Here is a 23,610-nt window from a genome sequence, read left to right on the forward strand (position 1 = left end):
ATGGATAACAATATCCAAGTTGTGTTCACTGAGTTATCATCACTCTGTAAAGTACAAACGGCACCCAACATCAACTAAGTACTGAAACTACCACAAAGCAACGTTTTCGTATCACGTATAAAATCACTGAAGGAAGCAAACTCAGGGCCTGATCCAAGAACATTTATAAGCGAAACACTAAAAATGTTGTCTTTTGTGTTCCCAGATAGTTTAGTGGCATTTTAAAGGCGTGTTTGCGTAAGCTTACACAGTTTGATCTGTTGGGATACCTCAGTTTAATAGCTGAAAATTAAAGCCGCAGAAAGTTTTAGGAAAAGGCATCTTATTTTGCAAATTTACGAGCTGTTGTTGGCCGAGTCCATCATTGATCTCTTCAGGACAAAATTCTTTTTGGTTTTCTAAGGTGAACCTGACAACCTCAGGCAACCTAAACCATAAATATGTAGAGTAGTTTAAGTGCGATTTCAACTACTCGATTTAATTTCACTGAGCACATGAATGAGCCTTTAAAAAATGCTATGATCAGTTATAAGATGGGACTTGTTTGCCTGAGAATATCTTTTTTTCCCAAGACACAAGACGTACGATCAACGCTTTTGTACTGTTTACGTTCGCTCACCCGGCGTTGTGGAATAAATGTGCGACGTGCAACGTGCAACGTAGCCGCAGGCGGTTTGAATGGTCTTGACAACAACAAGAGCAGGAAAGCAGACTGCGACAAATATATACAGAACATTGCTTCTCGCCTCAGTGTAATTGAACCAAGTGCCATGTTTCAGAGATTATTTCCCAATTAAATATTAATTTCGTATTTTTTAACCATCACTTGTAGAGATTGGGCTTTGAGCTTGTTATAGCTAGAGATGTTTACTCGCCATAAAAACTTCTTGGCTGCCATTTTATTATTTCGGTCTGTTGTATAATTTCAAGCCATAATTCAAACAAATCTTACCTCATCCTCAGGGAACCTTCTAATGTTCTTCCGCATTTTCTAGGCCCATGGAATCCAAACTTGTGTAGCGTCTGTTCAAAGGTAACCGTTTTTTCGCCTTGATAACTCACTTTACAATCGCTATTTCTCTGCGTTTTCTCTCGCAGCAATAACCGACTTCACTTCATGGGCAGTGGAAATCTGGTATCAGGTCAAGCGAATCTTCATGCAGTTCCTATAATTTTAACGATATTTTATCAATGACTGTAAAATAGTACAGCTAATAATCAATCGATCAGGATCGTCAAGCAACATTACATTGTTTTCTATCCTATGCGAGAAAGGTTCTCTTTCCCAAGGACAAATCAAAATATAGCCTTTGGACCAAAATATCACGTAATACTGAAAAACGGGTTCCTTTTTTCGAAAGTGGATATCAGGTCGTTGAAAATACGAAGTAAGGTCAGCTAGCATTCTCGTACAGCTTACGACGTTTCGTTGTGAGATAGCAGGGGTATCGAATGGTCTTTGCGAGAATTTGCGAGCATGCGAGCGGTGTGTTTATTTTTGCGAGCACGAGCAGTTGTCAAATTTTCCTTGCGAGCAGCGAGCACTTTAGAAAAATACAGATGGCGAGCAGCGAGCACTTCGGGTACTTCGCAAATTTTCCGCTTGCCGGAATCCCTCTTTTATTAACAGGATACGTTGTTTTGCGCCAAGTAATAGCTAATAATCTGGCTAACACCTCCAAAACAGAACAATGGGTGCAAAGTTAGGGCGGTTCAACCAGTCCCAGCATCTTACAGCCAATTGTACTAATTGTGCCCTGCTTGATGCCAAATTACGTCAAGTGAATAGATGAAAGATCCCATATTTGAACCGCGGAACTGCACCCCTCTCAAGCAGAAAGTCTGCGACGATGATATATGATAAAGAATAAACCAATAAACGAAATGCTTATCACAGAGCTTCGTGCGTTTTCCCATAATACATACAGCGCCTCCAAAACAGTTACAGGCTTACTGTTGAAGAAAGACTGAAGCCAGAGGTAACTTGGGATGTTTCAACCTTTTGTTTTAACCATATCATAACTAATTGATCGTTTATATATGTATGAAAAATAAGTGCAAAGCAGGATAACGAAATTTCGAACAATCGATCACATGTTAACGAGAATGCGAGCATGCGAGCAGTTGCAAAAATTTTGCGAGCACGAGCAAGCGAGCGCCCGTGTAACGTTTGCGAGCAATTCAAGCAAAGGCCAAATTTTGCGAGCACTTTAAAATTGACTGGGACCATTCGATGCCCCTATTAACGTATGAGGTCGAAGATTTTCACGCGACCACTGCTGAAATCCCTTTTAAAAAGATAATAATAACAAGAAAAGATGGCAACTTTGGCGAAAGGTACTGGGTGACAAGTGAATCGTCTAAATCGTGCCTGTTACCTTATGTGCGTTTCCGGATCACTTGCAACTTGATGTCCCTGAAAACACGGACAAAATAGGCATCTCCGATAAACAGTAAAATTACAGTGTATGTCCTGAATGAGTTTCTCGTTGTGCATGCAATCTTATTATTATCCCATATACATATTCACGTTTTGGTAACAAAGTCTGTTTTAAAACTGTTATTTGAGTCAAAAGGATGTTATACTATCGAATACTCAACATGACGTCAATTCAAAGTTAACAGCACGAACCCGTTTGCCTAAAAGTGTTCCTGTTTACTGATCAATGCGTCCGCATTCCCGCGCTCTGCCGAATTGATCAGTATAGTTTCCTTGCATTTAATCTATCAAGATAACTAAAATGCTATGTTTTGGCGAAACTTCGAATTTCAGGGAAGTCGCTAATATAGGTTAAAAGCGATTACAATAAGTGGTGTACTGATCATTCAAAACAAAGTGGAGTGAATCGTAGCGTGGCATTTGCAATACATGTATATACTAACAGGCTTTTACTGACAAGCTGTGTATATACCATAGATCTTCATCATTTTGTACTATACATTTCATCCTGCCGTAGACAGATCAAATCAACAAATATAGGCACGTCATAGATCAGCTCTTGAGCTTCCCATACACTCAGTTTCAGAAATACAGGAAGTTAAACCTCCCGTTTTATTCTTTTTCGTTCTCCCTTGGGGTTTTTCTGTAACAGATAGACGCAAACAAAGTTGGGAATATACTGAAATGTTTTAAAAATTGTTCGAAGGGTTTGTTGTGTGATATTGCCGGATTGCGATTTTAGGTTCAGAATTTGCTCAGTTTACAACAGATGCACGCAACGAGACATTAAAGCAAAATAGTGTTGTTTCCTTCATTCCTGACATCATTTTATGGCCTTGTCAACAAGTAAAAGGCACATTTGTGCATTTAGTTCACATAGTTCGAGCTATTTGGGTTCTTTTGCCCGTAAATTTAAATTTCCCTAAAACCTTTCGGGGAACTGAAGACTTTTAATTCACGAGCTGTTGTTGGGAGATGGCCTTTTTCCGCATTTTTAATGACGCCTTTGCCTCTCTAAAAATAAAAGGAACTGGGTTTTCCATGTTGCGAAAGTTAATGGTGACCTTTTAATGAAGAAAGCGCTTGTTTTCCTTCACATTTTAATCCGAATTCCTGAAGCGGGTAATGTCTTTCCGTACCAAGATATTCAAGATCACCATTGTTCACCAAAACGAACCCCTGGGTGCTCGGCTATTTAAAATAGAACTCCAGTTACCTATAATACAGTTAATCAGTGGAGCCAGAGAGTTAGGGATGCTTATATTTAGTGTTCCATACCTTGTAATCAAAACAACACGGAACGCTTGGAACGTATCGGCTTCAGTGTTGCCCTGAAAAAAAAAAAGGTTATGCACCGTTATCCTATCTACTTAAATTTGGTTCAAAATCTCTGTGCTCGATCGCCGGCACCTTTGGTTACACACTAAAGCATGCATGCACGCGATATGTTTAATTCTGGATAAAGGAAAATTCTTTAACTCAGATCAATTAACAGTGGATAATACGTCACAGCGAAGCAATAAGTTTGAGCTAACATCAACAAAAACCTTTCGTAACTGTAAACAACATTACTAAGTAATCCGGCGGTGCAGTTTACCACCAAAGTATGGGGTGACTGCAAAACGGCCATGAAACATGAGCCAATTTGGAACAAAATCCACTGGAAAACAAACTGTAAAATTGTGTAACAAAATGTTTGAAGTTAGATTTGAACCTACGCACTGCTGATCAGATGAGGAGAATCTTAACTAAACTGTTTTCAAACTGATTGACAATGCCACCTGATCTATTTTGAAACAACTTTCCAATTCCATTCAATTCAAGCATCCTGCAATGATATTGAAACCCTGTGCATGGTACAAAGAAACACATACGTATATGACCGAGTACAAAGTAAACCGAACTTGGATGCAACCAATCATCCATGCATGATTTTAGATTCCCGCTGACAAAGAGAAACATTGCTGCGCACAACGAGTGTTTCCTCAATGTTTCTCATTCTTTTCAGAAATATTCTGTTTCTGCAATATAAACTATTTTTCCGTTTGCGGAAACAAGAAACTTGTTTTGGATAAACAATGTTTCCGGGTTCACAGAGACCTTGGGAATAACGTCGACTTCCGCGATATGACGCCGAATTAAATGTTCTCCGTGTCCGAAATAGATATTTCCGCGTTAAAGCTCTATTATTACGTCTTACCTTAGTCTACATAATAGATTAAGTCAACCTATCTCGCAGTAAGGAACGAGAAACGTCCCAAGACAGGAACTAAATTATCATTTGCCAATGCCCTTCAGTGCTTGGTCTAAAATCAAATGAATTTGACCCTTCATTACATGCAGGACAGAACTCCTTCTACCGGTATCATAAGGCGTCTTAAGAAATAGGAAACATTATCGCACATTGGAAACGTTGTTTATCTAAATTTTTTCTTGTGTTCGCAAAAGGAAAAATGGTAATAGGTATCTTATGGACATTATAGTTTGTGGGGAACAAGCCTGAAGCATGATTGTCCGAACAATAAACAGTTGGCCAAGAAGCAAAGTTTCTGGGAAACAGCGTGAAATATTTAGGGCATTTTGAGCTGATAAACTAGCAAACCAAAATGAGGTTTATTTATTTTACAACCCTCTGAGCAATTCCTAAAATTGGGACTTTAGTAAGTATAAGTACGCCTTGTGATTGGTTGGCAAAACTCGCGCCAACTTCTCAACCAATGAAAAGCAAAACCCAAACCAATCGTACCTTGCTTGCACGAGTTTTCCCGCGCTTGGCGCTGGTTACATGTATTTGCTTCGAGAATAGATCTATTTTAGATTTGTTCATTGCGTTGTTCGCGTCTATTGTTGATTGTTATTGACAAAAGTATAATTGCTTTCGTTTGGTCAAGGTCTCAAGTGATGGCACCGCCAAACGACGAGTGTCTGCTCTGCCTAAGCGCCTGCATAAACACAACAAGAGCCGCACCCGAGTGGTTTTTTCACCTTTTCCGGCGAAACAAAAACCGGCAAAGGCGTCAGCTCGCAGCATATGGGAATTCTATTACTTGAAAAACTTCTGGCTAGCAGGTGATCCCGACCATGACCGGAATTATGTGCACAGCTGACTGACAGTTGTCCAATCCTGTATAAAGCATGAGATTAATACAAAATACTGCCGCACGCATTGTTACTTAGTCAACTAACTGGCGGTTTGACATGTTTGACCATTTTACTCCTATCATGCTTAAGTTTCACTGGATACCGCTAAACTATCGCATACATTTTAAAACATTGCTTTTAGTCTACAAGTGCCTTAATGGCTTTGCACCAACCTACCTATCTGAACTTTTACACTACCACAATAGTTCACGTTTACTTCGTTCTAGTTCTCAGAATCTATTAGCTGTGCCTAAATCTAGGTTAAAGACGTATGGTGATAGAGCTTTTTCTGTAGTTGCTGCTAGGCTATGGAATCAATTGCCTCTTGAACTCAGGAGTGTTACCTCTGTTGACCAGTTCAAGACGCAGTTGAAGACATGCTTATTTAAATTGGCTTATGATGTCTAGTTATTTGTAGTTTAGTTAATTTCATTATAATAGCTATTAGTTTGTATTTTATAGCCCATTGTTGTACAGCGCTTTGAGCAATTAGTGGACACAGCGCTCAATAAGTGATTTTATTATTATTATTATTATTATTATTATTATTATTATTATTATTATTATTATTATTATTATTATTATTATTATTATTATTATTATTATTATTATAAGGTACAAATGCATGTTCACACTGCCGCAAGCAGAAAGATATTTTGGGACCAATTTTCGGTTAACATCCGTTTCCATCTTGGATGCAACTCGCCCAGATTAAGGACGCGCCTATACGTAAAGGCGTCCTACAGACAAAGTGTTTCTCCAAGTAACATGCTTATATAACGAACGCTGTTTGCACTTTACTCCCCTGGGCTCAGTTGTTCAAAGCCCAATTAAGCTAATCCTAACGTGAACTTTGATTCAAGTTTTATTACTTATCGATAAAGATTCTTCCAAAAGAGTTTGGACGTAGACTTTTCTTTGCCGTCAGCTTAAAATTGGCTTTTGAAAACAATTTTAGCGAGCGAGAAGAAAACCTCGGTTAGCTTTGAGTCGGGGATTAACGTTAATCGGCTTCCGAACAACCGGGCCCTGATCGGCAAATGATATCGTACCTAAGGCTTTGATACTGTTTTGGTAGAATTTTATTCGTTTTCTAAGATAACTTGAACTCACTTGTTATGACCAAACTTAACAATGCATATCAAAATAGAACTTCAAAGCGGAAAAATCAATTCGAGCGAAGAGAAAATTTTGCTTTAGAAAGTGATGTAAAAAACGTTGTTTTCAGGTTGCCTTGTACATGGAACTTCGTAAAGACAACAACTGACGATTGTCCTTCATCTATTTGCGCAAACGTCGTAGCTCAATATAGCGATATAGCAAAAGAGAGTCTAGTCATTCAACTCTCTTTGTACCCTGTAAGTTAGCTTATATAGTTACGTGATATAAAGAATAAAACGAAAAACAGCCCTGCCAATTCTATACAAAACGCATACTGTCATGAATCTCTCATCGCTCCACAGTCTCTTTAGAAACTAGCCCGGCTCTTACCTAGAAGTGCTGGAGTTTGTTTGCACGATATTTTAATTAATATCTGCCTGAATGGGTGACGGAAAGGAAAACTATTAAACTGCGTCGCCGATTTACACTGACCTCCCCGTGATAACGGTGATCTAGCATTATCAAACCACAAACCTGTTCAGTCATGTCTTCGGAAATACCATACGGTAAGAAATTAATGCTATTACTGAGTTCCGAGTCATATAAGACTTCAGTACAAGAAAAGGAAAGACCTGGAGAAAAGAAAAATGCAGATTTAGAAACGTCAGCATGCACTCGAATCTCTTTTCGGTGGCCAATTTACCTTTAGTTATCAACTCTGTTGATAAACCAACATTCGTCTATTTTTCAAATCTAGGGACATCTGAACATAACGACAAGAGACTTGATTCTCCAATACCATATATCAAACATTCAATCTAAAATATGAGAACTCAGAAATAAGAGTTTCTTGACTTCTTTTCACCAAGTATATTTTTATGTTACGAGTTTTGAAAACGATAATTAAAGCCGGCATATGTGAAAAGCTGAAAGAGAAGTTCGGCTAGTAAAATACTTAGAACGCAATTGGCAAACTGACAATCATTTCAGTTTCGCTGTGTTTGCTGAATTATTGAATTACCTTGTAAACTAACAACATGACACCCAATATCAAGTAAATGCTAAAAAAAATAGCGCACAAGTAGCTTTTTATTTATCTCGTGTTCAACTAGGTACAAATTACTGTTGCGAAGAACATAATACAAGTCAGCGACCTGACTTAATAAGCCGCACACCGTGACAGCAGTGCGGTGTATAACGACGGCAAATATCACAAAGTTTCATTGATCATTGTACAACAGCTTAAGCGGAAACGGCGGTATTATCTTTTCCGCATGCTTTTAACAGGGCTTCCCAGGCCCATGGCATCTAAATTTGTGTAGTGCCGACCGGGATCTAAAGTTACGCTCGCTCCTTGATAACCCACTTGAGTAAACACCTGCCATTTCATGGCCGCTTTTTCCACAGTAATCGACTTGGCTCCATTGGGGAAATCACTCGTCAGGTTCACTGAGTCTGGAGAATCTTTATTAAGTTCCTGCAATAAAATCAAGTATTATGTTAACGTAATAAAACAACGATACCAGACGAGATGTATCTTTAATACTGGAAGCATGCTGTTGACAATTCCAAAAAGTTGTATTTTTATAAAACTTTTAAGGAAGTATATTATATACCGTGTAGCATGAATATTTTGACCGTGATGGCACAGATCCTATAGTTTTACCTAATGGTTCCCTCCTAAATTGTTTACTCTATGCCGATGACTTAGTTTTGATTTCTCACTCAGCTGAAGGCCTGCAAAAGCAACTCTCTATTTTCTCAGAATATTGTGATCATTGGCTATTATCTATAAATCCAAAGAAAACAAAAGTTATGATATTTCAGAAGAAATATGGGAAATCAATCATTCATGAACATTGTTTTCAGATTAATAAACAGAGCATTGAAATTGTAAGCAATTACACTTATCTCGGAATAAACTTTTCTTCTAATGGAAACTTTAAAACTTGTAAAGTAAATCTAAAGGATAAAGTAAGACGATCTTTCTTTGCTACTCGTCGTTATTTAGATTTCTCAAAAGTACCAATTGATATCACAAATAAACTTTTTTAATTCACTCTTTTTACCCACCCTTCTTTACGGATCAGAAATATGGGGGATTTATGATAAAGATGATTTTAATTCTTGGGTAAAAGATGTAACTGAAAGAACCCATATTTTCCTTTGTAAACAATCTTTAGGCGTAAATAAGCAATGTCCAAATGTTGCAGCCAGAAATGAACTAGGTAGATTGCCGTTAAAACTGACTATAGACATTTCCATTTTCAAATTTTGGCTTCATCTGCAAACTTTGCCAGATAGTAATATTGCAAAACGATGTCTACATTTTTCCAAAGAAATGGCTGATAAATTCACATCAATCAAAATTTGTGGAAAACTTCAATTAATCACCAACTCTTACTTCTTAAAACTAAGACAAAACTTGTTTTTTACAACACTTTTAAAACAGATACCAAAAAAGCTGTATTTTTAGACTTTATAAAAAATCCTCTTCACAGAACTGCTATTAATAAATTTCGCTAGCGGAACCATCGGTTACGCATTGAAATAGGAAGGCACACTGTCCCCAAGACTCCCGAAAATTTGAGAGTTTGTTCGTTGTGTCAATCTAACGAAATTGAAAATGAATCTCATGTTTTATTCTCTTGTATAGTTTATAATAATTTCCGTTCGAAATTTTTGACGACGTCATTCAAAAATATAACTCTTTTAAAGACTTAGACGTCAACTCAAAAATTTTGTTTCTTTTTAATAGTATAGACCCCTTCATTTGCAGATCAGTTGCTGCTTTCATTTTCGATATTATGAAGTTTAGATACAAAAGGTTATTTCCTAAGTAAATCGTACTAAAACTTGTAATTTTATACATTTGAATAACTAACTTAGGTAATGCCATGTATAGATATGGAAATACCTGAATAAATTGTTGTTGTTGTTGTTGTTCTTTTGCGGATTGGCGATTTTTTGTGGTTTGCGGGAACTAATTTTTGCGATTCTCTGTTCAAGCAACAGAACGTTTAAGTGGAAGAAACCTTAATATTTTCAACTTTTATTGTATGTTGAGTCACAGTTCACTCTACTAACATATTAGAGACACATCACTGTAATACCTTACTGTGCAAAAGGACTAAAAAACAACACTGACCAAACAAAAAGCCCACCCCTACCATGCACAACAAAACACTGTTTCATTAATACGGTTTAAAAATACAGACTACAGACTACCATATGTATCTAAGCTCGGGTTGCTTTTTTCCAGTGGAAAATCATGTTAATGTTCTTGTTTAAGTCCAATGTATATCGCCCAAGTGGTACAAGTCTATTAAAAGCGGAGTTTTTAATTTGACTGAAGGGAGTTAATTTTTGTGGCGTTTTATTTTGCGGGGTTTTTTTGTGCGGGAACTAATTTTTGCGGATCGAGGTCAATCCGCAAAATCCGCAAAAATTAGAACCCGCAAAATTTTCATGCTACACGGTATGTCTTCAATCTTAGTAGCATTTGTTTAAGCCTTACTTTTCTGTTGCCGCCGTATCCTTCATCCTCATACAATACCACAGTTGCAGTCTGTAACAAATAACAATAATTATTTTACCACGCTGTTTCTGATGTTTTCATGACGTTATCATAGCATGTAACATTAAGAAAAGTGCGTCTGTATAACCCTGGTATTGTATTGTATTTTATTTCGTTCGTTAGTGCGAACATTAGACTGTCTTCAGGATAAGGCAATCCTGGGTTTCATACAGAACTGTTCAGTGTATTGGACAAATAGCCGCCAGTCCATCTAATTACACAGCACATCAAGTCAATAGTACTTTAGGGGGCATCCAACCGGGTTCGTTCATTTTCACTGGACACCTGTTTGGAAAGCCTTAATCGACTCGGAAATTTGGATTTAGTCTTTAAAAAAAAGCTATAGTTTAAAATGACAGCCCAAAATTCCCAGCAAAAAACACCGATCAACAGCTAGTAAATTAAGGGGAGAAAAGTCCGTTTTCCAAAACTCTGGGCAACTTACATTTTCAAATGAGCTAAAGAATCCGAACACGACAATCTGTATTTATAGCTTACGTCTTAATAAGAGGGCCTGGGAACACAGGAGACAACATTTTAAGTATTATGTTGAAAAATTTGCCTTTCCTATTCTCTTTAGCATTCGAAATTTTAAGCTGTAATTCCAATGGGAAGTTGGATTGTTTCAAGCATAATTTATACAAATTTTACCTTTTCGGCAGGGAATTTCCTCATGCTCTTTACAGGATTTTCTAGGCCCATGGCATTTAAACTTGTGTAGCGCCGACCGGGATCTAAGGTGACTTTCGCTCCGTGATAACTCTTTTCAGTAAACACTTCCAATTTCTTCGCGTTTTCCATCATTTTAATCGAGTTCACTCCGTTTGGGAAGTCAGGTGTCAGGTCGTTACGATCTGTGGAATCTTCACGTAATTTCTACAATGTAAAAGATGATTTTAATGACTACAAGAAGTACAGTTAACAGTAAAAAAAAAATGGATTGATCGTTGCAGGTTTTTCGTCTATCCGATCCCTTAGTGCCTATTTCTTTATTCTCGAGATAATGTCAAAAGAGAACTATCCTGATTTAGTTTTAAATTGGGGGTACAAAAGAGTAGTGTGCCCAATATATGTTCGCCTTAATTAAGCGCCTCAGAAATTTGGATTTAATTTTAAACAAAAACAAGCGTTTTCTTTGGTATAATGTCTTACCTACAATTTTCGTGACGCTGAGAAAATTTCTTCCTGTTACATTGAAGGGACAAAAAATGCCGTTAAGAGTGTGAAACAAAACTTGCTATGAAATTTCAGAACATGATCTAAGGTTAACCGCTATTCAAGGAGACTAAAAAATTCAGCCTAAGTTAGGGATCCGAGCAGATCAAATTGTATTAGCGTACATAAATATCTCTTTTCAAGGACCTTAAAACGAGCTTGGAAAACAAGAGATGATATATATTTGAAGTATTTTGCTTAAATTTTTTAATAAGTCTTCATTATGCAAAACTCTGGGAACGTTATGTTACACAGTGTGCTATGCTTCAACATTTAAGTCGCATATACTTCCAACACTTAATCTGCATTTCTCAGCACAAAACTCGGTCACATACTACCCTGAGAATACGTTTTTAGAACTGGTTATGTCTTACTTGTTCTTTCCCGCCGTATTCTTCATTCTCATATAAATAACCAGTGACTTGACTCATGGTCTGAAAGGAAAACATTATGGATTAATGACCATGTACGAACTTTTTCCAAATTTTTGTTTTTTGAAAAAGTTGAAAAAGAATTCCCCAAGGCTACACAAACCTCACAGTTATAGCTGAACAAAACTTCTTGAGTAATTGCAATTTTAACAACCAGCAAATTCAAGTGAAAACAACGATCAATTTATTTTCATTCCCAATGATGATCTGGTCAGTCTTCAGTGAACGATTGAAAACCCATACAGAGGATTGTCAAAAACAGGAAGAATTTTACGTTAAATTTCATTGTCAGTAAAGCGAATCGCGGTTTTGTAAATAGAAACTTTATGTCGAAATAGAAAAGTAATAAAATTCGATGATATCCTAATTTTGTTAGGTTCTTGTTCGTTACGAACTAGCATACTATTACTGGATGATCTTGCCGGAAAACTACTCATCGACTGCCGGCTTAAAAATGTTAAATTAGAAAAATAATGTAAAAATGAATCATATCTCAGTATTGAGCTAAACTGAGGATGTGGAGGAAGTTTACTAAATATAACAGTGCTTATAGCGTTCGAGGTGGCAGATTATACACACCAACTCAAAATTTATTTAATGCTGAGCTAGTAACGGGAAAAGATGGCGACTTAAGTGAAATCGATCGGTGACACGTAAATCCCACCTTGGTGTTTAACCAACGATGATTCGAGCTACCTGTTGCGTTTAAGAGTTTCAGTTCGCTCTCAAGTCAGTATTCTTTTAAGCAACATGAGCCAATTAACAAACAGCAAAAATTCATTGTTCACTCTCCTAAATGGGCTGGTCACGTGCGCGCGTTCTTGTTATTGTTCCATCTAAATCTTTACCTTTTGGCGTCAAAAGCTGCTTAAATGCTGTAGGTTGGGTCGAAAGGATGTTATATCGCCAGATGATCAACTTAGTAGGTCAATTTGAAGTGAGCAAACTCATTCCAACTGTTCCTGTTTTGAGAAGTGTCCGCATTGGTGTCCGGGTGCTGTCTCAAGTAGTTTTCTAAGTATACCGGACAGACAAAAAAATCATCGTTTGCTTTCAAGATGTTTAAGGTCAAAAACCTATTAATATCGATAACTGAAATGTTGTTTTTTTCTTGCAGAAACCTCAAATTTCAGGGAAATCTTAAAATTGGTTCGCATTAGCCACAAAAAGTGGAGTGAATCGAGGCGCATTTCTTGCAATCCAGATGGGCTTTATTGACACGCTTTCTGACCAAAGCACTTTTTTCATTGAAACTTATCCTCTCTTCATTAATTATGTGCCTTATTCCATGCGTCTAGTAGAAGATCTAGATCGACAAAGGATGATGTTAGTTTAGCTATTTTCCCAATATACTTAATACAAACGAAATAAAACTCGTCAGATAACAAAAAAATTATCCTCTTGTAAACTATGCATATGAAAAATATCCGAGCAAAGTATCATATACACTGCGTAACAGCAGTTTGAATAAAAAGCGCATTTTACAGTTTTGAGTTGACTTTGTTTTGATACAAACGCAACCAATTTCATAAGAAAACCGTATCGGTTCTGATGCACCCACACATGTAATGAATGTGGTAGGCTTTTTTTACCATATATGGTCACAAAACGTTTCTGCTATTCTGTGTGGAGTTGGCTAAAGCTATTAAATCAACTAATCACCACATACGCATAGTTTTATTAAATGAACCCCCTTAGGCACCTCGCTAGTCCCACTGGGACACATACCAACACTGTAGATTTGCATTCTTCCACGTGGCATGTGGTATTAGGGGAAGATAAGATCATTAAACGGCCAAAGCTTGCCAAGAATTTTGGAAACGGAAGAATTTTTTCACGCACTAACAGCTGATGGTGTGGCCAGATGAAGCAATTTTATGACATGAAAGCAATCCTCTTACGCAAGAATTCGACAAATTTTGTTTTCCAAAGTGTGGGGTGAATGGAAATGACCTCAATCAAAAATAAAATTTGGGGAGAGGCCGTTAAAAATAATAATAATAATTTGAGCGAAAAAGAAAACCAGGAAATGTGTTTTCCAATTTGAAGCACAGTCAAAAATACAACAGTATTTCGAAAAGAACCTTGAAATGTATAAAAACTGACTAATACTGTGACTGCGTCCAACCTCTATCATCTACGATTTCGAGACAACTTATTTTCTACTCAACTACGCGAGTTCATCGTGCGCTTGGAGAACGAACGACTTTAGAAAACACTGCGCATCAAACAAAATAGTAAAACTTACGTATATAACATGGTACAACCCCAATCCTGGATGCAACCAACATCTGCATTTAATAAACAATCTCCTCTTACTGGGGCATGCGTGTGTAACTCTTTTTTCAGACCAAACACTAACTGAGTGCATCAGCTTGGCGTATGATATCTTTATGATTCACGACTATGTTGTTATTGTTGTTGTTGTCGGTATACTTTTATTTGTTTTCTGGGGAATCGATTAATCTAAATTGTTACCACCAAGCCTACCCATGCATGCGAGGATAGAACTTCAAAGCATAAAGATCGATTCGATCAAAGCGAACAATTTTTTTTTTGAGACCACGATTTCCAAGTTACCATAACTGATTTCACTGTCGGTACAGACAGCTCCGTAGTTAAATAGAGTTCAAGTGGTGAAATGTTTTGTTCCGCGTTCATACGAACATCTAGATTCACAAAAGGACCTTACTTCCTACAAGCCGCTTTACCGAGAGCCGTGAAACGAAAACAAGACGACCCGGATCCCTTTCAGTACAATATGCACAATGCATTCTGTCAAAATGGTATCAAAATTTCATATAACTGACACCAACTGTATAGATTTGAATTCTAATCAAAGAAATCTAGAGTCACGGATAAATGCTGGAATTAGTTTGCTTGAAATTTGAACATCTACTTTTCTGATGAGCAGGGGATGTGGGAAATTTTCAACTGTGTGACCAGTTGACGCAATTTTCCCCTACTGCCAAGACACTGAACCTCTTCGTTCTGCTGTCGTTTAAGGCCATTCGGTAAGAAATCAAAGCTTTTAGTGGACCATCTAAAATTGACGAACACGGACAAAAATATTAAAAAGAGGAAGACACAAACTTATTAAGTTTGAGTTGAAAGTACATCCGTCCGGAAAAGTCACAGATGGCAAAAGTTCTCCTGTCGTAAAATAGGACTATGCGGACAGGGAGAGCTATATTCAAGAAAAGTAACTTGTGGAGTGTATACACATTTATAGGTACACTAAGCCCATGCAAGCTTTAGGCACCACTCAACTTGACGAAATGGTAATAGAATTTAACCTTCAAACGACGCCGGTATGTGGAAGATGACTGATCCGTTTAAAATATAACTGAAATTGGTGCTGCATTATGTTTCACAGCTCGTTGTCTCCTCAGTAGTTGGAGAGCTATTCGAGAAAAGTAACTTGTCGAGTGTATACACATTTAGGTACACTAAGCCCAAGCAAGCTTTAGGCACAGTCAACGTCACGAAATGGTAATAGAAGTCAACCTTTAAACGACGCCGGCGTATAGAAGATGACTTCAGATCGTTTAAAATATAACTGAATTTAGTGCTGCATTATGTTTCACAGCTCGTTGTCTCCTCATATCCCGCTAAGTCAGGACTTTTACACAGTAATGAAAACCTCTGGCTGGTCTCTTTTAAGCAACTGATGCTTCGTTACCAACCGACGAGACAAACAAAAGCTTATAAATGAATAATAATATCCAAGTTGTGTTCACTGAATTATCATCACTCTGTAGACGTACAAACGGCACCCAACATCAACTAAGTACTGAAAACTACCACAAAGCAACGTTTTCGTAGATCACGTCTTTTATTTGGTATAAAATCACTGAAGGAAGCAAACTCAGGGCCTGACCCAAGAACGTTTAAGCGAAACACTTAAAATGTTGTCTTCTGTGTTCCCTGATCGTTTTGTGGCATTTTAAAGGCGTGTTTACGTAAGCTAATACAGTTTGGTCTGTTGGAATAGCTCAGTTAGCTGAAAATTTAAGCCGTAGAAAGTTTTAGGAAAAGGCATCTTATTTTGCAAATTTACGACCTGCGTGTTGTTGGCGTTACAAAAATATCAGCTAACTTTACTTCGCATTTTAAATACCGAGATTTTTGCCCCTCTGAAAACGAAATGGATTAGTTTTCAAGTATTACGAAACGTTGAGCTGACATTGTGCTGACATTGTGCGGAGGAAAACTTTAGATTTTCTTTAAAACTAAATCTGGATTTCTGAGGCGATCAAAGGCCTTTTAAACAGATATTCACAGATAAGACGCAGGCGTCTCAATCTTCGCTGTGGAGGAGAATGTAGTCTTGTTACGACCACTTAAACCATAAATATGTAGATATTCTAAGAAACCACACAACACTTTTCCAATTTGAAAACATGTTTCGACAGAAATTTCTGTCATCTTCAGTTTAAATTACAAAGCACAGAGTTGAATATATAGTGTAAACCAAAATGATAAAGTGTTGTGTGGTTTCTTAGAATATGGACATATCTGCTACTATCCACACCTTTTGGAAATACGTAGAGTAGTTTAAGTGCGATTTCATCCGACTGTTTCACGTTCGCTGATAATAATGATGGTTTGACCGTGGAAAGAACTTAAAATGATGGTTCAGCAGTGGCGTACCCAATTTAATATTGCAACTCACCTCTGCGTCAGAGTAAAACGGACCATTCACTTCTAAAGAATTTACTATTTCCTTATTTATAGTGCAACATAGTTTTTCAGTGTTACTGATAATTGATTAACATCGGACTGAGCCTTACTCATCTTGTTCCTCCACAGCCTACATCCTCATACAATATCACAGTCACAGTCTGCAAAAAAAGAAAAAATACCGGAAAATTAACTTTAATCTACGTCCCTCAGTAAATTTTACAACGCCATTGCTAAGTGCGTTTGTGACGATATCTTGTTCATGGCGACATACTGTACAATCGGAAAATGCGTCTACAGGTATAATCCTGGTAAAACAATTAACTCCTGATTTTTTCAAAATGCTAAGTGTTAACTTCATTCCCTTTGATTTTAACTGTTATTACGCCGAACATTGAAATGGTCTATCCTGGGTTGATACTGGACAAGGAACTGCTCGAATTAATTTCACTGAGTACATCAATGATCCTTTGGAAATATGCTATATGTTAAGAGAATATCTCTTTCCCAAGACACCAGACATACAATCAACGCTTTTGTACTGTTTACGCTCGCTCACCTGGCGGTATGGAATAAGTGTGCAACGTGCAACGTAGCCGTACGGTTTCGATGGTCTTGACAACGACAAGAGCACGCAAGCAGACTTCAACAAATATATACAGAACATTGCTTCTTGCCTCAGTATAATTGAACCAAGTGCCATGTTTCAGAGATTAGTTTCCAATTAAATATTAATTTCGTATTTTTTAACCATCACTTGTGGAGATTGGGGTTTGAGCTGTTATAACCAGAGATGTTTACTCGCCATAAGAACTTCTTGGCTGTCATTATATTATTTCAGTCTGATTTATAATTTCAAGCCATAATTCAAACAAATCTTACCTCATCCTCAAAGAACCTTCTAATGTTCTTCCGCATTTCCTAGGCCCATGGAATCCAAGCTGGTGTAGCGCCTGTTCAAAACTTCACTTCATGCATGGGCAGTGGAAATCTGGTGTCAGGTCAAGCGAATCTTCATGCAGTTCCTATAATTTTAAGGATATTTTATCAAAGACTGTAAAATAGTACAGGATCTTCAAGCAACATTACATTGTTTTCTATCCTATGCGAGAAAGGTTCTCTTTCTCAAGGACACATAAAAACGGAAAAAACGGAATCCTTTTTTCAAAGAGGCATATTAGGTCGTTGAAAATACGAAATAAGGTCAGGTAGCATTCTCGTACAGCCTACAAAATTCCGTTTGTCATTAGCGTATGAGGTCGAAGATTTTTCACGACCACTGCTGAAATCCCTTTTAAAAAGATAATAATAGCGAGAAAAGTTGGTAACTTAACTGCCGAAAGGTACTGGGTGACAAGTAAATCGTCTAAATCGTGCCTATTACCTTATGTGCTTTTCCGGATCACTTGCAACTTGATGTCCCTGATAACATGGACAAAATAGGCATCTCGGATAAACAGTAAAATTACAGTGTATGTCCTGAATGCGTTTCTCGTGGTGCATGCAATCTTATTATTATTCCATACACATGTTCAAGTTTTGGTAACAAAGTCTGTTTTAAAACTGTAAGTTGAGTCAAAAGGATGTTATACTATCGAATCGACTCGACTTGACGTCAATTCAAAGCCGTCAACAGCACGTACCCGTTTGCCTAAAAGTGTTCCTGTTTACTGATCAAAGCATCCGCATTCCCGCGCTCTGCCGAATTGATCAGTATAGTTTCCTTGTGCTTAATCTATCAATATAACTGAAATGTTATGTTTTGGCGAAACTTCGAATTTCAGAGAAGTCAACTAATACAGGTTAAAAGCGATTACAATAAGTGCTATACTGATCATTCAAAACAAAGTGGAGTGAATCGTAGCGTGCCATTTGCAATACATGTGTACACCAACGGGCTTTTACTGACAAGCTGTGTATATACCATAGATCTTCATCATTTTGTACTATACATTTCATCCTGCCGTAGGCAGATCAAATCAACAAATAGGCACGTCATAGATCAGCTCTTGAGCTTCCCACACACTCAGTTTCAGAAATACCGGAAGTTAAACCTCCAGTTTTATTCTTTTCCGTTCTTTCTTGGGGTTTTTCTGTAACAGATAGACGCAAACAAAGTTGGGAATATACTGAAATGTTTTAAAAATTGTTCGAAGGGTTTGTTGCGATTTTAGGTTCAGAATTTGCCCAGTTTACAACAGATGCATGAAACGAGAACATTAAAGCAAAATAGTGTTGTTTCCTTCATTCCTGACATTATTTTATGGCCTTGTCAACAAGTAAAAGGCACATTTGTGCATTCAGTTAACATAGTTCGAGCTATTTGGGTTCTTTTGCCCGTAAATTTAAATTTCCCCAAAACCTTTCGGGGAACTGAAGGCTTTTAATTCACGAGCTGTTGTTGGGAGATGGCCTTTTTCGAATTTTTAATGACCTCTTTACGTCTCTAAAAGTAAAAGGGATTGGGTTTTCCATGTTGCGAAAGTTTCAGGTGACCTTTCGACAAAGAAAACGCTCGTTTTCCTTCACAGTTTAATCCGAACTCCTAAAGCCGGTAATGTCTTTCCTAACCGAGATATTCACGATCACCATTGTTTACCGAAACGAGCCTATGGGTGCTCGGCTATTCAAAATAGAACTCCAGTTACCTATGATACAATTAATCAGTGGGGATGCTTATATTTGGTGTTCCATACCTTGTAATCAAAACAACACGGAACGCTTGGAACGTATCGGCTTCAGTGTTTCCCTAAAAAAAAAAAGTTATGCGCCGTTATCCTATTATTTAATTATACTTCTGTTCAAAACAGTCAAAGCTCGATCGGCGGCACCTTTGGTTTAACACTAAAGCATGCATGCACGCGATATGTTTGATTCTGGATAAAGGAAGTCTTAAACTCAGATCAATTAACAGTGGAAAATATTGTCTCTTTCCAGTAGTGCACTGTTGGTTATATGAGGAGAATCTTAACTAAACTGTTTTCAAACGGATTTACAATACCTCTTTATCTATTTTGAAACAACTTTCCATTCAATTCGAGCATCCTGCAACGATATTGAAACCCTGTGCGTGGTACAACGAAACACATATGTATATGACCGAGTACAAAGTAACCCGAACTTGGATGCAACCAATCATCCATGCATGATTTTAAATTCCCGCTGACAAAAAGAAACATTGCCACGTACAACCAGTGTTTCCTCAATGTTTCTCATTCTTTTCAGCAATATTCTGTTTCCCCAATATAAACTATTCCTCCGTTTGCGAAACTTGTTTTGGATAAACAATGTTTCCGGGTTCTCAGAGACCTTGGGAATAACGACGTCAATCACTTTGGTGATCTGACGCAAATTAAATGTTCTCCGTGTCCGAAATAGATTTTTTCCGTGTTGAAGTTCTATTGCCGCATACGTCTTACCTTCGTCCTTATAACAGATTAAATTAACCTACCTCCCGGAAAGTAACGAGAAACGTCCTAAGACAGGAACTAAATTATCATTTGCCAATGCCCTTCACTGCTTGGTCTAAAATCAATTTGACTCTTCATTACATGCAAGTCTGAAGTTCTTCTACCGGTATCATAAGGCGTGTTAAGAAATAGGAAAGATTATTGCGGATTGGAAACGTTGTTTGTCTAAAATGTTTCTTGTGTGCGCAAACGGAAAAATGTTTATAGGTACTGATCTTATGGCGATTATAGTAAACAAAGCCTGAAGCATCATTGTCCCAAAAATAAACATTTGGCCATGCAAGAAGCAAAGTGTCAGGGCAACAGCGTGAAATATTTATGGCATTTTCAGCTGAAATACTAGCAAGCCAAGAATGAAGAGGTTTATTCATTTTAAAACCCTCTGAGCAATTCCTAAAATTAGGACTTTAGTACGTATAAATACGCCCTGTGATTGGCTGGCAAAACTCGCGCCAATTTTTCAACCAATGGAAAACAAAACCCAAACCAATCGTACCTTGCTCGCACGTGTTTTCCCGCGCTTGGCGCAGGTTACATGTATTTGCTTCGAGAACAGATCTATTTTAGATTTGTTCATTGCGCTGTTTGCGTCTATTATTGAGTGTTATTGACAAAAATATAATTGCTTTAGTTTGGGTTTTACGACACTCAAGGTCTCGAGTGGTGGCACCGCGAAACAACGACTGTTTGCTCTGCCTAAGCTCCTGTGTTAACCCAACAAGAGCCGCACCCGAGTGGTTTTTTCACCTTTTCCGGTGAAACAAAAACCGGCAAAGGCGTCTGCTCTCGCAGCATATGACAATTCTCTTACTTGAATAACTTCTGGCTAGCAGGTGATCCCGACCATGACCGGAATTTTGTGCACAGCTGACTGACAGTTGTCCAATCCTGTATCTGATAAAGCATGAGATTAATACAAACTACTGCTGCAAGCATTGTTATGTTAACTAAGCAGTTTGACCATATTACTCCTATCATGTTTAAACTTCACTGGCTACCGCTAAACTATTGCATACATCTTAAAATATTGCTTTTAGTCTACAAGTGCCTTAATGGATTGGCACCAACCTACCTATCTGAACTTTCACACTACCATAATAGTTCACGTTTACTTCGCTCTAGTTCTCAGAATCTTTTAGCAATGCCTAAATCTTGGTTAAAGACGTATGGTGATAGAGCTTTGTTGCTGCTAGGCTATGGAATCAATTGAACTCAGGAGTGTTACCTCTGTTGACCAGTTCAAGACGCAGTTGAAGACATACTTATTTAAATTGGCTTATGATGTCTAGTTATTTGTAGTTTAGTTAATTATAATTTCCTGATAATAGCTCTGTATTTTATAGTTTAACCATTGTTGTACAGCGCTTTGAGAAATTAGTGGACACGGCGCTCTATAGGTGATTTTATTATTATTATTATTATTATTATTATTATTATTATTATTATTATTATTATTATCATTATAAGGTACAAATGTTCACACTGCCGCAAGCAGAAAGAATTTTCGGCCCAATTTTCGGTTAACATCCGTTTCCATCTCTCAAACAGACCTTGGACATTCACTCGAATTCGAGTCGGTCGTTTCGTTTTTCTCACATGTTTCTTCTATCGTTAATCACTATATCAAGGAGGACTACGCTACGGAAGGTTGTAATTTTTAATGAATTAATATAGAGTTACTCATCACGAGGCGCGAATCCATACCGGTTTCCACGTACCGTTCAGTACGGAAATCGGTCAGATTTTTCATAATAAATTTATATTTTTTAATTAATATACATTTCAAAGTTGAAATCTCGGAAATGGTTTGCATTGGACAATTGTTTTTCCAATTTTCGGGCCTAGACACGCTCTGGCCGTGGGGTTTTTTAAGCCTATAGCTATTTCCAACTTTACCAGTCACTGTATGCGAGCGTGAGAGAAATGTGCCAGCTTTGAGGCGAATGAAAACATACTTGCGAAGCACCATGTCATGGACCGGAGATTGGCAGGACTTGTCTTGCCACAAATCCACTATAGTGTGAAAATTGATTTTCATGAAATAATCCGCTGATTCACAAGGCTTCATCTGAGGAGAGTGGAACTTACCGATATCCTGTCTGAATGACTAACAAACCCAGGAAAGGGGACTTAGGGGTTAAAATCCAAAAAAATTCCCGGCGGCAGCCATGCCCCCTTCCTCCACTAGAGACTTCCCCACCTTCGGCGCGCCTTGTTTCAGAAATCGATCACGGTTTATCTTAGATCTGCGCCTGCATCACAATAAACAAAAGCTAACCTTTTTCGAATAAGTGCTGAATCCTAAATACTGAGTGCCAAAAACTTCAAAATGATGTTCCTTACCCAGCTGGAGCTCTGTTCTCTGCCTGATAAGTGGACTTTTGTCCCCTTGTCATCGGGTCACACCCGTTACATTCGTGAACGGTTACCAAGCGTAGTCGAAAAGTAGTCCCAAAAAATTCCTTTTACGAAAGTAAAAGGATTTTTTTATGGGTTTACTGAGCCCATTTAACATACACCCAAGAGTTAATTCTCGAATCCATAATTTTAATCCTGTATGGGACCTCGCAGCTTGGCTTTTCCCCCTTTTACGTTCCCGCTATGCTAATGAGTTCTAACCAGGATGAACAGCTGTCCGTGGCTATACTTCTTCATGTGTTTATACCTTGTGTACTGTATACTGGAGCAAAGAGAGATCTTAGAACTTCCCGCTTGCCAACCTTCATTTCATGGACTTTTCCCTTCTCTAAAATTTGAGCAGGCAAAAAGAAAAAAGTCCACGGAATCGATCTGGATTTGCTACCGCCCCTTTCAAGCTTTTTCCGTTCCAAATATAACACGCTATCGACATTTTTTAACTATTATTTTAATTTCCCCTACTTTCAACCCCTTTTACCACCCAAAGGGCCACCAACTGTAGACTATAAGTAAACTTATAGCAGAGGGACAGGATCTATTCCAATGCGAGTGCAATGTTCCGTGTTCTATAGTGCTCTCCTTGGGCTGTTTTAGCCTTCCTAACCCTTAGGAAGGGCGACATACTTAGCGCCCTTCTTATCTTCTTGAGAATGAAAACCAAGACAATTAAACTTGAGGGTATATTAATATGTCAAAAGTCTCTCCTGTTACGCCCGCCAAATTAGTTAGTTAGCGTTGTATGAAGTGGCAATTTCGTCGTAGGTTTTGAACGTCGGCCATATGTGATTTTCCATCTCCGGTTTCTCTAAAATCTTACAAAACTCAAAGTAATGAAAAGCAATGAAGAAATGGTAAAATGATACTAAAATGTTGAGCTTGCAATGGAAAAATTAAAAGTTTGTACTAACAACCAAACCAATCAAATTGGAAAACATCCGTGTCAGATGCAGTTGCCAAACGTAGGCCCCGGCTCACAGCACTTTCATTGACCACCCCGGGGACGACTTGCATAAAATTTAACGTCGGGTGTAACTGCTAACGCCAGACATTCATCCCAGTCACATTCAGTATTTTAACGTCTGACAGTAGCATTTACTCCCGCCGTTAAGTTTTATGCAACTCGTCCCTGGTGTC

At 37.9% G+C, this 23,610-nt stretch overlaps 1 protein-coding gene across 6 annotated transcripts; it reads right to left on the bottom strand.

The window, feature by feature from the left end:
* Positions 1–7,753: 7,753 nt before the first annotated feature.
* LOC146452427 (uncharacterized) lies at positions 7,754–20,214 on the bottom strand. 6 transcript variants are annotated; one of them, XM_085097903.1, is made up of 11 exons: positions 20,040–20,214; positions 19,285–19,337; positions 18,513–18,681; positions 17,973–18,010; positions 17,471–17,613; positions 16,699–16,749; positions 12,754–12,919; positions 11,849–11,908; positions 10,911–11,135; positions 10,200–10,250; positions 7,754–8,159 (listed from the first exon to the last, which is right to left on the bottom strand). In XM_085097903.1, the coding sequence occupies exons 8-11, from the start codon at positions 11,903–11,905 to the stop codon at positions 7,944–7,946; spliced, it is 549 nt and encodes a 182-aa protein (XP_084954029.1). In that variant the 5' UTR covers positions 11,906–11,908; positions 12,754–12,919; positions 16,699–16,749; positions 17,471–17,613; positions 17,973–18,010; positions 18,513–18,681; positions 19,285–19,337; positions 20,040–20,214; the 3' UTR covers positions 7,754–7,943. The 6 variants fall into 6 exon arrangements, with proteins under 6 accessions (XP_084954029.1, XP_084954027.1, XP_084954030.1 ...); XM_085097901.1 differs by lacking the exon at positions 20,040–20,214 and adding an exon at positions 19,590–19,927; XM_085097904.1 differs by lacking the exons at positions 18,513–18,681; positions 19,285–19,337; positions 20,040–20,214 and adding an exon at positions 18,232–18,450.
* Between the last annotated feature and the right edge of the window lie 3,396 nt (positions 20,215–23,610).

Source organism: Pavona decussata, unplaced genomic scaffold (genome assembly GCF_977016875.1).
Source record: "Pavona decussata unplaced genomic scaffold, jaPavDecu1.1 SCAFFOLD_369, whole genome shotgun sequence".
In the NCBI taxonomy this organism is placed as follows: domain Eukaryota; kingdom Metazoa; phylum Cnidaria; class Anthozoa; order Scleractinia; family Agariciidae; genus Pavona; species Pavona decussata.